The sequence below is a fragment of the Coregonus lavaretus genome (assembly GCF_964263955.1).
Source record: "Coregonus lavaretus genome assembly, chromosome: 17".
NCBI classification, from domain to species: domain Eukaryota; kingdom Metazoa; phylum Chordata; class Actinopteri; order Salmoniformes; family Salmonidae; genus Coregonus; species Coregonus lavaretus.
In genome coordinates, this window is record NC_140004.1 from 33193180 (window position 1) to 33209569 (window position 16390).

The 16390-nt window shown below is 40.2% G+C and overlaps 1 protein-coding gene across 2 annotated transcripts in view; it reads right to left on the reverse strand.

Annotated features, from left to right (window-relative positions):
* Window positions 1–4624: 4624 nt before the first annotated feature.
* Window positions 4625–16390, reverse strand: part of LOC311144673 (secreted frizzled-related protein 1-like) — a 29288-nt gene continuing 17522 nt past the window's right edge. For both annotated transcript variants that reach the window (XM_084180750.1, XM_084180749.1), the window contains one exon: window positions 4625–6062. In XM_084180750.1, the coding sequence (XP_084036876.1) occupies window positions 5737–6062 (326 nt within the window). In that variant the 3' untranslated portion in view covers window positions 4625–5736. The remainder of the gene's footprint in view (window positions 6063–16390) is intronic.

Below are 16390 nucleotides of genomic sequence, written 5' to 3' on the forward strand. Positions count from 1 at the left end.
ACATGGCAATGTAACAATCTTTCATGTATTTTGGGAATCCTATCATGTGAGAGAGCAGGAACAGGATGGAATGAAGGAATATAGTTACTGGAACAGCAAACCTACCATGACATCATACTCTTAAACTTAATGGCTATTATTCAAAAACACATGGCAGTTGGTGCAGTGAGTTTGCTTCAACACCCCCCTTCTCGCTGGGAACCATGTAGAATGCTAACCTCATGTTTGAGAAAAAACACCTCCCGTGTTTTAACAGAGGGCCATTCGTTGCTGTCTGCCTGAGTAAATGCAGAAGTTTAAAGGCATGATTAGATGCTGCTGAGAACAACAAGGAAACATTTAAAACTGTTACAAGTCCAGAAAAGAAAGTGCCTTGGAGGCCTGGGTTGGTCAAATGTATTGAGATTGATATGAATGATCTGCCAAATTGACTCCATTCCAAGAATTCTACACCTGGACCCAAATGCAACCTGTATTACCCAAATCCTCCCATTTTAGAATGCTGTAGACAATCCCAGGAAAACAACATCAGAATAGCTGTTTGAAACTAGGATACAGATACTAGCTATTACATATATATTACATTGTGTTTGTATGACAATGTTTTGAATTGTTCAACATGGTTCTCGTGAAAGGTTTGCATACCAGTTGGGCAAAGCAGTGGACACAGCAGAGAGCAGACCACCTCTATTGAAGCTTCATTGTTCATTGGAACATGTATATTGTGTACAGGCCATGGCTGTAAAAAGGTGTTGTTCAACCGCAAGAAAATAACAACAAAAGCTCACAGCGCGGCAGGTAGCCTAGCGGTTAGAGCATTGGGCCAGTAACCGAAAGGTCGCTAGTTCGAGTCCCCGACCTGAGAAGGTGAAAAATGAGCAAGGCACTTAACCTTAATAGCTCCAGGGTTGCCGTTGAAAATGGCTGGCTGTGATCCCACTCTCCGAGGGTGTCTCAGGGAGAGTTGGGCTATGCAAAAAAAAAAAAAAAAAAACATTTCATGTGTATTTCATGTGTATTAATACACACTTGTACATATGTGAAAAATAATAATATATAAGCACCCACCAAATTAATAATACTAACCAACATTAATTTGAAATGTAAGTACTGTGGAAATCATTTGCATGATTTACCGTTCAGCATGATTCCCTCTCTTGTCTTGGTGTAGTTTATTTTACGGGTGCTTATATCATGGATGGGTGCCTACTCCAAACAACTAAAATGACCCTTTTATGTTGTTGGCTACTGATGGGGCTCCATAAAACAAGAGAATACAGCTATACCATTAAACACAAAGAATGTTTTTTACTGGAGTTCGAGGAATGGTTTTGATGCCTTTGAAGGCCCATACATGGATTAAGAACAGAGAACTGCCTCACTTTTAAAACCTCCAGGCTCAGCCCTGGTAAAGAAAAGAGAAAACACTCTTAGGTTACAACGACCCATTTGCTGCCAAAAAAAAGTCTAAATAACACTTTACGGTTTCCTCCAGTTAATGTAAGGGCGTGGAGTTGCATCCTGAAAACAACAGATAGTAATTACCATAAGGGTACAGATGTGGCGAGGAGGGCAGATTGTCTTCCAAATGTGCAGCCTGGGCACCTCTCTAAACAATTATATACCATGAAAATGACGTTTTTTACCCAGCTTTTTTATTTTATTTATTTATTTTCTTAATTTTTGTGTATATCTGTAGTCACGTCTTAGCATGAAGATAAGCAGGTACATACCAGTAGATAACTAAGATACGACATGAAGGGCATCGACACTGACCCACAGTGAGCCAGTCTACAATCACACACACAGTCAGTGGCAGATGGTCCAATGGCCAGATATCAGCAAATGAGAAAATTATTCAGCAATTTGTGTAGTTGTCCTGACTGATCTACTTCATAAGAGGGCCACATCAAATAGGTTTTCATCTTTGCTCCAAATTTCCCATTCACTGCATGCATAGTGTTGGGGGGGGGGGGGGGGGGGGGAGCTGAAGTAATGATTAGAACGCTGAGTCCACATCTGAGATGTATTTTTGCAATACCAAACCCATTACTAAAACCAGATGGGTGCAGGGCAGGCACAAGTCTGTTTAATATTCCCTTTTTTTATATTTAAATGTTTTATATGAACAACAACATTTTTGATTGTTTTGTTGTTTATTCACGTTAATATGACATGATCAATTTGAAGGTAGTGATATATTTATAACATTTGATAATGTACCTATCCAAACTTCTGGGATTTTAGCATGAAATGATGTGTTTCTTCAGAGACTGTCTAATTTTTATATTGACAATGTACTGTGTATGTGTAAAGATTTTACGTTATTGTTCCAGTGTTGAGTGGAATGATCTCGCCCGTTTTAAAACCATGTGTGCCATGGAAAACATGCAAAATCAGCAAAATCTTCTGCAAACAAATAATTTCATTTTGACAACTGATTAGACAGTGTTGCCTTATTCCCTCAGCATTTCACTGTCAACATGAGTTGTTAATGATGTATATCTCAATTAATTTTTAATAATATATACAGCATACCAGGCAACCAACAGCCTGTGAAACCACACTGAATGTTAGTGGAAGAGACAAGAATCTGTGTTCTTTGTAGAGCAAGGTCTGAAGAAAAGAAATCAAAACAGCACGCATGAGAGATCCATTCTTTCCCTAAATATGGAGATGTAAAAATGGCTTCACCAAGAACAACTCCAATCTGTTTGACAGCCATGACAGTCCTGCATGCCATGATGAAGACTGACTTTGAACTCCCACAAGTTACTCTGTCTGTCACAGGATCTCCTGTTTCTGTCTTTACAGCATCAGATAACGTGCATCACATCATTAGCAAAGCGGAAAATTAAAGTTTACTGAACGTTAAGACTTCACACTGTTATTTTAAGATAGACTGCTAGGCTACTTTTAAGAGTAGCGTCAATGCCAAAAGTCTCTTCGTACATAGCTGCAAGCTACAACTGAGGTCTTCCTCATGAAGTGGAACTAATTATACCTGTAGAACCTGTAAATCCCTGACAATTAGGTCAGCATTAGCATTAAAACTAATGTTCAGTATGTTAACCTATTGAGTACATTTACATTTACATTTTAGTCATTTAGCAGACGCTCTTATCCAGAGCGACTTACAGGAGTACATGATGCATACAGTATATGTGAGGGCACAGGTTTGTGTCAGTGTGTCAGTTCTTTAAGATAAGATAATGACTTTACCATCCCTTAGGGAAATTTAGTTTGAGGCTCTGTGCATACTTTAACGGCAAACACAACACACAAGCCTCAGGTCGCCACGGAACAGAGCCCTTTGGAAGGTCTAGATTGTACCATGGTCTACTTATACAGTACCTATCAGAAGTATTCACCCCCAATTTTATTGTGTTACAAAGTGGGATGAAAATTTGTCAACACTCTACACAAAATACTCCGTAATGTCAAAGTGGAAGAAACATTTTAACAAGATTAATGACAAATAAAACACTATTATACAGTACCTTCATTAGATAAGTATTCACCAATACATGTTAGAGTCAATACATATTAGAAACACCTTTAGCAGCGATTACAGCTGCAAGTCTTATTAAGTCTCTAAGAGCTTTGCACACCTGGACTGTGCAATATTTGACCTTTATTTTTTTCTAAATTCTTCAAGCTCTGTCAAGGTGTTGGGGATCATGGCAAGACAGCAATTTCCAAGTCTTGCCATAGATTTTCAAGCACGTTTAAGTAAACATTTTTACTTGGCCACTCACTGGAACATATACTGTCTTCTTGGTAAGCAACCAGTGTAGATTTGGCCTTGTGTTGTACGTTATTGTCCTGCTGAAAGGTGAATTCCTCTCCCAGCCATTTAACTATGTAGCCATTTTAAAATCACCAATGGCCTCATGGTGACATCCCTGAGCAGTTTCCTTCCTGTCCTGCAGCTCAGTTCAGAAGGATGACTGTACCTTTGATGTGTCTGAGTGGTTTAATACATAATCCACCGCATAATTATTAACTTGACCATGCTAAAGAGATAGTCAATGTGTGATTTGTTATTGTTACCCATCTACCAATCACTGCCCTTCTTTATGAGGCTTTCGAAAAGCTCCCTGGACTTTGTAGTTGAATCTGTGCTTGAAATGCAATACTTGACTGAGGGACCTTACATATGTTGTATGTATGGGGGACAGAGAAAGGCGTAGTCATTCAAAAATCATGTCAACCCTATTATTTCACATAGAGTGAGTGAGTCCATGTAACTTATGTGATTTATTAAGTCAAATTTGACTCCTGAACTAATTTAGGCTTGCCTAAACAAAGGGGGTGAATACTTATGCAATTACTATATTTTAGTTATTTAATATTTGTACAAAATGTAGTTATTTAAAATGTGTAGAACTTTCTTTTCACTTTGACATTATGGAGTATTTTGTGTAGATCAATATGCCCTGTAGGTGGTTTTCCATTTTATTTCTGTGTTGTATGAGTATAAGTCATGGGTATCATTGAAATACAGGCCACAGTTCATACTTCATTCCAGCTTTAACTGCTTGAGAGCAAGTAATACTGGGAGTACTATCTCTACAAAAATGTTATAGGTCACACAATCTGAAATGGAAAGAACATTCCAGACAACATTTCATTGTTTTCTATATTTATGTAAAATGTGTATGTACATAACAATGGGCAGAAATGCACTGCAGCCATAAAATAAATCTGTCATTTAACGTGATAGTTCTAAGATGTACCAGCAATACTGAACAAAACAATCAAAAATACAGATTTGTCAATCAACTATTTGCACTTTCAAAATGTGAGGCTACACAAAGTTATCACAAACTTAATGAACATCAATCTAGAGGGAGAGCAATTGAAGACAACATTAACAAAAAAAGAAAGAAAACTTTTTGGTCAAATATTATCTGACATCATATACAAATGCAAGGGATTTCATTATTCTATACCAGAGTGGCCACTCAAGAGACTGTTGTGCAATTGAATTGAAATACCGAACAATGCATGCATTATAACATACAGAGTTTGGCACACAGTACATTTCATATACTGTACCATTAGGCAAAAGGTATTTTCACTCAGATGATGCAGTTGATGTACTGGAATTGATTGGATTAACATTTCTATATATTTGTTAAAGTCAAAGAAAATATAAAACAAATGAGGCAGCTGAAGAGAGGACGACATTCTTAATATCAACTGTAGTGCAGTCATTATTTTGATGAGACAATCAGGTGAAGGCACGCTATCATACTATCATCAATAAGTTATTCAATGACCCTATCCGTGCCTCCTCTATGATGTGGCTTTTAAAGCTAAAATACACGTTATTATTGATTCTGTATAATCTATTCAATATGATCTAATTGTCGATTCTATGATCTACTTTTACATGTTCAGAGCAAGAGGAGCAAGTCCATCCATTTCAGCAGAACTCACTGAATTGTGGTCTTTTTACTGCACATTCAGGGATTGTGTAACACGTATCTACATACACAAAGTGGAAATGGTTTACTTTTTCAGATAACTGGAAACCACTATAGCAGAAGGTCTCAATGATCACAACGCTCCACTGGAAAATGGACAACGGAAAAATGTAAAGCAGGACTGTAAATGTAGAAAGATATACAGTTGATATAGATATATGAACAAAAACAAATTTGGATTGTTTGGTTGTACACGTTCTTGTGTATCATGATGATGAGATGCTTCTAAAAAAGTTGGGTCTGATTATTTAAAGACATTCTCGAAAGCTGGACACTTGTGGGTCTTGAGTTTCTTGATGGCCTTTTTGAACTCTTTGCTGGACTTGTCCCACTTGTGGATGCCCGTCAGGAGGAACTGCGTGTCCACTTTGCGGCCCATGATCAGGTAGGTGTTGCCCAGGTTATCCAGCTGCTGGCAGGGGCAGTCGGCTCCGTTCTTCAGGTACAGAACCAGCTTTTTTAGGTCTTTCTTCTTCAGGTTGCCCAGTTTCAATGGCTTCTTCCTCTTCTGCAGAATTACCTTGCGGTCCATGCCTTCCCGTCTCACCTCCTTGATCTTGGTCCTGATAGCTAAAATCAAAGAGACATCAAAAGAAAGAAGGTGGTTGTTAAAAACAATAATATCTGGGCACAGACGTCAGTTAGTCTACATTTGAGTTGTCAACTAACGTGAATTCAACAAAAAAGATCACCATGACATTGGATTTAGGTTAAAAGTTGGGTGAAAAAAATACAAAATTCCCTTACGTTGATTACTTTTTACAAATCCAATCAGTTTTCCATGTTGATTCAACATCATCACATAGATTTTTGTTATTGAAATGACAATGCTGATTCAACCAGTTTTTGCCCTGTGGGATGTGCCTTCAGAAAGTATTCATACCCCTTGACTTATTTCACATTTTGTGTTACAGCCTGAATTCAAAATTGATTAAATATATTTTTTCTCACCCATCTAAACACAATACCCCATAATGATGAAGTGAAAACATGTTTTTAGAAATTTCTGTAAATGTATTGAAAATGAAATACAGAAATATCTCATTTACATAAGTATTCACACCCCTGAGTCAATACTTTGTAGAAGCACCTTTAGCGGCGATTACAGCTTTGAGTCGTCTGTATCAGCTTTGCACATCTGGATTTGGTGATTTTCTTTCATTCTTCCTCGCAGATTTTCTCAAGCTCTGTTAAATTAGATGGGGAGCGGCGGTCAACAGCAATCTTCAAGTCTTTCCACAGATTTTCAATGGGATTCAAGTCTGGGCTTTGGCTGGGCCACTCAAGGACTTTCACATTATTGTTCTGAAGCCATTTCAGTGTTGCATTAGCTGTATGCTCGGGGTCATTGTCCTGTTGGAGGTTGGTTGCACTCTGAAGCAGGTTCTCATCAAGGATTTGCCGGTATTTGGCTAAAAAGCATCCAAATAGAATGATGCTACCACCACATTTTACATTTACATTTTAGTCATTTAGCAGACGCTCTTATCCAGAGCGACTTACAGTTAGTGAGTGCATAGATTATTTTTTTATTTTTTCATACTGGCCCCCCGTGGTATGGTGTTAAACGGGTGATGAGCTGTGCCTGGTTTTCTCCAGACATAGCGCTTTGCATTCAGGCCAAAGAGTAAAATGTTTGTCTCATGAGACAACATAATATTTTGCCTTATAATCTCAGAGTCTTTCACCTGTGTTTGTGCAAACTCCAGGCTTGCTGTCATGTGCCTTTTTCTCAGGAGTGGCTTCCATTTGGCCACTCTCCTATAAAGCCCAGATTGGTGAAGTGCTGTAGAGACTTCTCCTTCTGGCAGGTTGTCCCATCTCAGCCAAGGAACTCTGTAGTTCTGTCAGAGTGGTCATTGGGTTTTTGGTCACCTCCCTGACCAAGGTCCTTCTTGTCGGATGCTCAGTTTGGTTGGATGGGCAGAACTAGGGAGAGTCTGGGTAGTTCCATATTTTGTACATTTCCAAATGATGGAGAACACTGTGCTCTTTCAACACTCTAGAAATTATTTTACACCACTACCCAGATATAATTGTGATGAAGCTTATATCTCTGAGATCTACAGACAGTTCCTTGGACTTCATGGTATAGTTTCTGCTCTGACATGCACTGTCAACTGTGGGACCTTATATAGACAGGTGTGTTTCTTTCTAAATCATGTCCAAACAATTGAATTGGCCACAGGTGGACTCCAATCAAGTTGTAGTGACACCGCAAGGATGCTCAAAGGATATTGGATGCACCGGAGCTCAATTTGGAGTGTCATAGCAAAGGGGTGTGAATACTTACACTACCATTCAAAAGTTTGGGGTCACTTAGAAATGTCCTTGTTTTCGAAAGAAAAGCATTTTGTTTTGTCCAATAAAATAACATCAAATCTAACAAGCGGGGCAAGGGTAGGGAAAACAGATGAAACGTTGATGCACAATCCGATTTAGTGACAGCAAACTTGGCTGCCAGGTGCAAGTTGAGGACACAGACATACATACACATACACCCCTCCGCACGCTGCTCCTAATCTGCAGATTTATTGCAGTGAGAACGTGCAAAATCTATTTAGCCATATTAAACCACTTCAGTTTTTTCAGATCACGAGTATCATCCGATCCGACTTTCAACTGTCAATTTAGGGATACGATTAAGAACACGAGTATGGCCATTTCGGTACACCCCTACTGAGGACTATGGTTAGCCTGAAGACTATGGCTAGCCACTTTTCCTCTTAGACGTGTTAATATTTCATGTCAGAACAGAATGACAGTCATATAAACACTGTGTATGCATTGTGCCAGAGCCAGGGGCTCTGCGGAAAGATGGCAGGCAGAAGGGTTGGGTTGCAGAGCAGAGGGTATCAGTGGTTAGATAGCTAGTCCCCAGATGCCCAGGACCATTAAGGAAAGATAAGAGGGATTATACTATATAGGGCACTACTTTTGATCAAAGCCTTATAGGTCCTGGTCAAAAGTAGTGCATTATGAAGGGAATAGGGTGCCATTCGGGACGACGCCAGAGATATGGGTATCCTATATCAACCTCACGCTGTAAGGTCTTGGGGCTAGTATTTCTGTGTTTCATGGACATGATGACTAAGAGACAGAATCCAGATGAATTCATCTCTTTGGGAAACTGATCAGTCCTTTTCCCTAGACAGGAATGTTCAAATTACTGCTTGTCTGCCATGTGCCCCTCCAGCTTTAACAGGACCCCTTGAGTACCTTCTCTCTCTATCTCATGGGCTTTTAGGGAAGGATCCCTATACCTCATCAAGCTAGAATTCAAATATATTGAGTGAGATGAATTATCTATTTGTGAAATGCACCACCTAGAGTTGGATAATTCTGGTAACTTTTCCAGAATTCCCAGGTTTTTCCACAAATCCTGGTTGGAGGATTCCGGATTTCCTGCTTACTTCTTCTGGTTCCGGGAATCTTCAAACCAGGCTTTCTGGAAGACCTGGACATGTTGGGAAAGTTACCATTTTGCAACCATAACGTACCTTTATGTTCAATAGACGGGTGGGATGACAACTTCGCAAAATCATGCGCACGCATCTTGGAGAATGAAGGCTTTGTGTTATGATTCTGAACGGTCATAATATGGCTAAAATTAGCTAATTAGCTAACTAACAACTGTAACGATGTATTTGAGAGATAAGTGCTTATGGTGCACATTTATTTATGTTTTGAATAAACATTTAGACACTAAATATACAGCGCATTCGGAAAGTATTCTGACCTCTTGATTTTTTCCACATTTTGTTATTTTACAGCCTTATTCTAAAATTGATTAAATAGTTTTTTTCCTCCTCAATCTACACACAATGCCCCGTAATGACAAAGCAAAAACAGGTTTTTAGCCATTTTTGAAAATGTATTAAAAATAAAGAACGTAAATATGACATTTACATAATTACTCTGACCCTTTACTCAGTACTTTATTGAAGCACCTTTGGCAGCGATTACAGCCTTGAGTGTTCTTGGTTATGACGCTACAAGCTTGGCACACCTGTATTTGGGGAGTTTCTCCCATTCTTCTCTGCAGATCCTCTCAAGCTCTGTCAGGTTGGATGGGGAGTGTCGCCACACAGCTATTTTCAAGTCTCTCCAGAGATGTTCGATCGGGTTAAAGTCCGAGCTCTGGCTGTGCCACTCAAGGACATTCAGAGACTTGTCCCGAAGCCACTCCTGCGTTATCTTGGCTGTGTGCTTATGGTCATGGCTTTTGGAAGGTGAACCTTCACCCGAGTCTGAGGTCCTGAGCACTCTGGAGCAGGTTTTCATCAAAGATCTCTCTGTACTTTGCTCCGTTCATTTTTCCCTCAATCCTGACTAGTCTCCCAATCCCTGCCGCTGAAAAACATCCCCACAGCATGATGCTGCCACCACCATGCTTCACCGTAGGGATGGTGCCAGGTTTCCTCCAGACGTGACGCTTGGCATTCAGGCCAAAGAGTTCAATCTTGATTTCTTCAGACCAAAGAATCTTGTTTCTAATGGTCTGAGTCCTTTAGGTGCTTTTGGAAACTCCAAGCGGGCTGTCATGTGCCTTTTACTGAGGAGTGGCTTCCGTCTGGCCACTCTATCATAAAGGCCTGATTGGTGGAGTGCTGCAGAGATAGTTGTCCTTCTGGAAGGTTCTCCCATCTCCACAGAGGAACTCTGGAGCTCTGTCAGAGTGACCATCGGGTTCTTGGTCACCTCCCTGACCAAGGCCCTTCTCCCCTGATTGCTCAATTTGGCTGGGCGGCCAGCTCTAGGAAGAGTCTTGGTGGTTCCAAATTTCTTCAGTTTAAGCATGATGGAGGCCACTGTGTTCTTGGGAACCTTCAATGCTGCAGAAATGTTTTGGTACCCTTCCCCAGATCTGTGCCTCGACACAATCCAGTCTCTGAGCTCTATGGAAAATTCCTTCGACCTCATGACTTGGTTTTTGCTATGACATGCACTGTCAACTGTGGGACCTTCTATAGACAGGTATGTGCCTTTCCAAATCATGTCCAATCATTGAATTTACCACAGGTGGACTCCAAATCAAGTTGTAGAAACATCTCAAGGATGATCAGTGGAAACAGGATGCACCTGAGCTCAATTTTGAGTCATAGCAAATGTTTCTGCATTTTCTCTCTCTCTGTGAGTGTGAGTGTAGGCACACACACACACACACACACACACACACACACACACAGTGATGAGACAGGTAGTAAGCTTCAAATGACCCTGGAATCAGACCTACTGCAGAGTGATGAATGAGACAAATACACCACAGATAGGTAGCTACCTACACTACCAGTCAAAAGTTTGGACACACCTACTCATTCAAGGGATTTTCTTTATTTTTACTATTTTCTACATTGTAGAATAATAGTGAAGACATCAAAACTATGAAATAACACATATGGAATCATGTAGTAACCAACAAAGTGTTAAACAAAGTTAAAATAAACCCTGTCTGTTACTTGGGTTTGTATACAGAAGATAGCCCTATTTGGTAAAAGACCAAGTCCATATTCTGGCAAGAACAGCTCAAATAAGCAAAGAGAAATGACAGTCTATAATTACTTTATGACATGAAGGTCAGTCAATACGGAACATTTCAAGAACTTTGAAAGTTTCTTCAAGTGCAGTCGCAAAAACCATCAAGCGCTATGATGAAACTGGCTGTCATGAGGAGCGCCACAGGAAAGGAAGACCCAGAGTTACCTCTGCTGCAGAGGATAAGTTCATTAGAGAATTACCAGCCTCAGAAATTGCAGCCCAAATAAATGCTTCACATTCAAGTAACAGACACATCTCAACATCAACTGTTCAGAGGAGACTGCTTGAATCAGGCCTTCATGGTCGAATTGCTGCGAAGAAACCACTACTAAAGGACACCAATCAGAAGAAGAGACTTGCATGGGCCAAGAAACACGAGCAATGGACATTAGACCAGTGGAAATCTGTCCTTTGGTCTGATGAGTCCATATTTGAGATTTTTGGTTCCAACCGCTGTGTCTTAGTGAGACACATAGTAGGTGAACGGATGATCTCCGCATGTGTGGTTCTCACCATGAAGCATGGAGGAGGAGGTGTGATGGTGTGGGGGTGCTTGCTGGTGACACTGTCAGTGATTTATTTAGAATTCAAGGCACACTTAACCAGCATGGCTACCACAGCATTCTGCAGCGATACACCATCCCATCTGGTTTGCGCTTAATGGGACTATCATTTGTCTTTCAACAGGACAATGACCCAACACACCTCCAGGCTGTGTAAGGGCTATTTTACCAAGAAGGAGAGTGATGGAGTGCTGCATCAGATGACCTGGCCTCCACAATCACCTGACCTCAACCCAATTGAGATGGTTTGGGATGAGTTGGACCGCAGAGTGAAGGAAAAGCAGCCAACAAGTGCACAGCATATGTGGGAACTCCTTCAAGACTGTTGGAAAAGCATTTCAGGTGAAGCTGGTTGAGAGAATGCCAAGCGTGTGCAAAGCTGTCTTCAAGGCAAAGGGTGGCTACTTTGAAGAATCTCAAATATAAAATATATTTAGATTTGTTTAACACTTTTTTGGTTACTACATGATTCCATATGTGTTATTTCATAGTTTTGATTCGACCATGAAGGCCTGATTCAAGCAGTCTCCTCTGAACAGTTGATGTTGAGATGTGTCTGTTACTCGAATGTGAAGCATTTATTTGGGCTGCAATTTCTGAGGCTGGTAATTCTCGAATGAACTTATCCTCTGCAGCAGAGGTAACTCTGGGTCTTCCTTTCCTGTGGCGCTCCTCATGACAGCCAGTTTCATCATAGCGCTTGATGGTTTTTGCGACTGCACTTGAAGAAACTTTCAAAGTTCTTGAAATGTTCCGTATTGACTGACCTTCATGTCTTAAAGTAATGATGGACTGTCGTTTCTCTTTGCTTATTTGAGCTGTTCTTGCCATAATGTGGACTTGGTCTTTTACCAAATAGGGCTGTCTTCTGTATACCAACCCAAGTAACAGACAGGTTTTATTTTAAATTTGTTTAACACTTTGTTGGTTACTACATGATTCCATATGTGTTATTTCATAGTTTTGATGTCTTCACTATTATTCTACAATGTAGAAAATAGTAAAAATAAAGGAAAACCCTTGAATGAGTAGGTGTGTCCAAACTTTTGACTGGTACTTTATGTAAATAAGGTATTTCTGTTTTTTATTCATAATAGATTTACAAACATTTCTATAAACCTGTTTTTGCCTTGTCATTATGGGTATTGTGTGTAGATTGATGAGGGATTTTTATTTATTTAATTCATTTTAGAATAAGGCTGTAACGTAACAAAATGTGGAAAAAGTCAAGGTGTCTGAATACTTTCCGAATGCACTGTATCAACTTTTGATTGTAAGGCAACCCCATCTGTTTTGCCCCCAAGGTGCGCACACATCGGTTTTGTTGGCAAACAACCCACCCATCAGTGGAGGCTGCTGAGGGGAGGACGGCTCATAATAATGGCCGGAATGGAGTAAATGGAATGGTCTCAAACACACGGTTGTGTTTGATACCATTCCATTCACTCCATTCCAGCCATTATATTCCATTCCAGCCATTATTATGAGCCGTCCTCCCCTCAGCAGCCTCTGCCACCCCTCCATACCACTACTACAACTACTACCACTTCAATACCACCACTGGTTGGTTACTGAAAGAAGGTTGAACCTTTGATGCTACAGTACATTGTAACCCTGCCTCTCATTGTCCCTTGATGTAAGACCAAGTATTGCAACAATTTTAAACCTACCAAATGTCTGAATAATCAAATTATTTTTTAAATTATTTTTCTGTCACTTATATCTCTCCAAATCTTACACCAGCCTCTGAATTGTCTTAATCGGTCTAATCTTTCACTTAACCCAATTTAACCTCCTAATCTCCTTGTTTCCTCCACCTCCCCTCCTGAAATGGTGCACGAGTCAACCCCATTGTGGTCCAAATCTCAGCCTCTATGGATACGTCCCAAATGACACCCTATTCCCTACATAGTGCACTACTCTTGACCAGGGTCCAAGTCAAAAGTAGTTAACAATATAGGGAATATGGTGTCATTTGAGATGCAGACTCAGCCATTATGGGTATAGGCCAACCTCTTCATCTCCCCACGCAAATGTAATGTAGGCTACTGCATGAGTGAAGGTGAATTTGGTACACGGTAATACATTTATAAGGAAAATGTTTTGCACGTTCCTGTGATTCCACCAGGTTGCTGTGATTACCAGATTAGTGACCATCTTGTGATCTATTAATACAGGAATTTGCACCTGCACTTAGTAAACTGACTGCTGCTTGAGATTTGGTTCTGACTGACCTGTCTTTGAATATCTGATTTTAAAAAATAAAATAATGCATAGGCATTAGGCATACATGTAACTAAAATAAATTACATTATTATCAGTGTAGCTAACAGGTAGGGGTAAAGACTTGTATAAGAAATATAGGCTACTATATCTGAACACTAAATAGGCCCCTACTTAAAATGCAACATGGTCCTCTATAAAGACTTGAATAGCTAAAGCATGAAACACACCGAGCATCTCACTGCCGATAGGTACCTGCTGCGTGCCGACTCGTTAGCGAAGAACCTACCGATTCTACGTGGGAGAGCCAACAAAAAAATACATTAAAAAATGGGCGCATGCATGCTGACTTCGGTCACCAGTTGTACTGTGTTTCCTCTGACACTTTGGTGCGGCTGGCTTCCGGGTTAAGCGAGCAGTGTGTCAAGAAGCAGTGTGGCTTGGCAGGGTCGTGTTTCGGAGGACGCATGGCTCTCGACCTTCGCCTCTCCCGAGTCCGTATGGGAGTTGCAGTGATGGGACATTAGTATTGACATTATAATTAAATCACAATGTATTAGCTAGTTTTCATGAAACAGCTGCCTGTGTTAGCTACCGAGTTTGTGCAGTGTCCTTAGCTAGGTAGCTATGTTAAATGACGAAAATGTAAAAATGTTGTGCTAGCTAATGAATATGCTAACGTTAGCTAGCTAAACATTTGGCTATGGGCTGGCACTGGCAGTATGGGATTATGGAGAGTGAATTCAATTGTTTCTTCGTCATCTTGCTAGGTAGTTATCTAGCTGTGGCCATCTGGCTAGTATCAACAAGGGCTTTCCACAAAATAGCAACATTAGCGCAGATACTGTAGCGTCGAAACTAGACCATAAGCAATACGCACGGATATGCATTGCCAAACAACGCTACTGCCACCTTCTGGTTTGAAGTATTTTAACAAGGCTGAGTGGCTAAGTGAACACAAGAGATTGACTGCCAACACTCTGTTCAGAGGTGCTAAGTACTGTTGGCAGGCAAATGTGTCTGAGCTTTAAAAAGTATAAAATATATCAAAAAGTTGTATACAAGCAACTCAAGCGAGACCAGTCTGCACGTTTTAAAGTTTGAACAGCGTTTCTATCTTAAACGGTGTAAGAGGAGTAGCATGCTTAATAATAATAATAATAATAACTAAATTCTAATTGTACATGAAATACAATTGATGGGACTTGCTTTAACTCTTTAAAATTATTTTTTTGGTAGTAGTAAAAGTTTAAAAAGGTTTACTTTACTATTTAAATCAAAGCAGTTTTAAAGTACTTATGGTTTTGAAAAACGTTATAGTAGTGGCAATCTCAGTTACCCAGAAGTAAAATTATTGCGAAAGTTCGCATAAGTCTCCTCCCTCGCAAAAGGAAACTCTCGGCCAAATCCATCCCTTCCGCTAATTTCACCCGTGTTTATGATCCGTATGGACACATACGAAGCAGTAAACATGGAAGAAGTGAGTGAGGATGTTTTCAACACAGCTATTTCGAATCTTAGCAGTGTCCATTCCATCCCATCGTTTAAGCCACTGCAACAGTTGTGCTTAAACATTTTGGCTGGCAAAGGGTACGTTTTAGCATGCTTGCCAACTGGTTTGGCAAAAGTTTAATATATCAAGCGATGTATGGAGGAAAGTTCTTTAACAACCGCGTTCAGTAAGCGGTTGATAGGTCTAGCAGTGGACGAGGTTCACACTGTTGTTCACTGATAAGTCTACATTTCAGACAAACTCCTGGCTAGCCGTTGGCATTGCCATTGCAGCTAGCTAGCTCTATCATTCATCCTACTTTACTATCAACTGGTCAGCTGTATCAGGTAGCTTTAGATGTGAGGGAAAACAAATATATTTGCTAACTATCCATCTGATTGGTTAAGTTGAGAAAATGCACTTAACTAGTTCACTAGATTGAAACTGCTGGGGGAACGCTAGCTAACGTTAATTCCCACCATCAGTCTGAGTTGAGTTCACCTTAGCTAGCTAAGTGGACTGTAGTTGGTTTATAGAAAAGAACTAGCTATATAATTGCTAGCTATATTTTAAGAGCCGATTTCTGCGGCCCCATACAAATCTGTCAGTTTAAGCTAGAGATATCTGTTTTTTTACATTGGATGTGTCTCAATCCACCACATCCACCGATGTCACACTTCCACATCTGCTGTGAAAGGTGATAGAGCTAGAGTGCTTATGCTTACAAACTATTATGGAAAGATGAGACTCTCACGAACATGATGGGGTTCTCCGTTTTGCTCTACAACCCCTTAGGACTCATCTGAAGTCAGTACAGCCGATTTGCCAACTTCTGTCTGTAGTGTCCAAACAGTTTGGGCTACACACTAATATGAAAGGTGAGACTCTCACGAACACGTACATGACGGTTGTGTTGCCCATAGGCCTCACAAGACTCGTCTGAAGGTGCCCCAGTACCAATTGAAAAAATGAATGGAAGTATACTGTATATGGAGACTTTTTAGTGCCAGACATAAGGGGTTAAATACATGTACAAAAAGAAACAATAATAATACCATTCGTGATCTTAAATCTCTCAGATA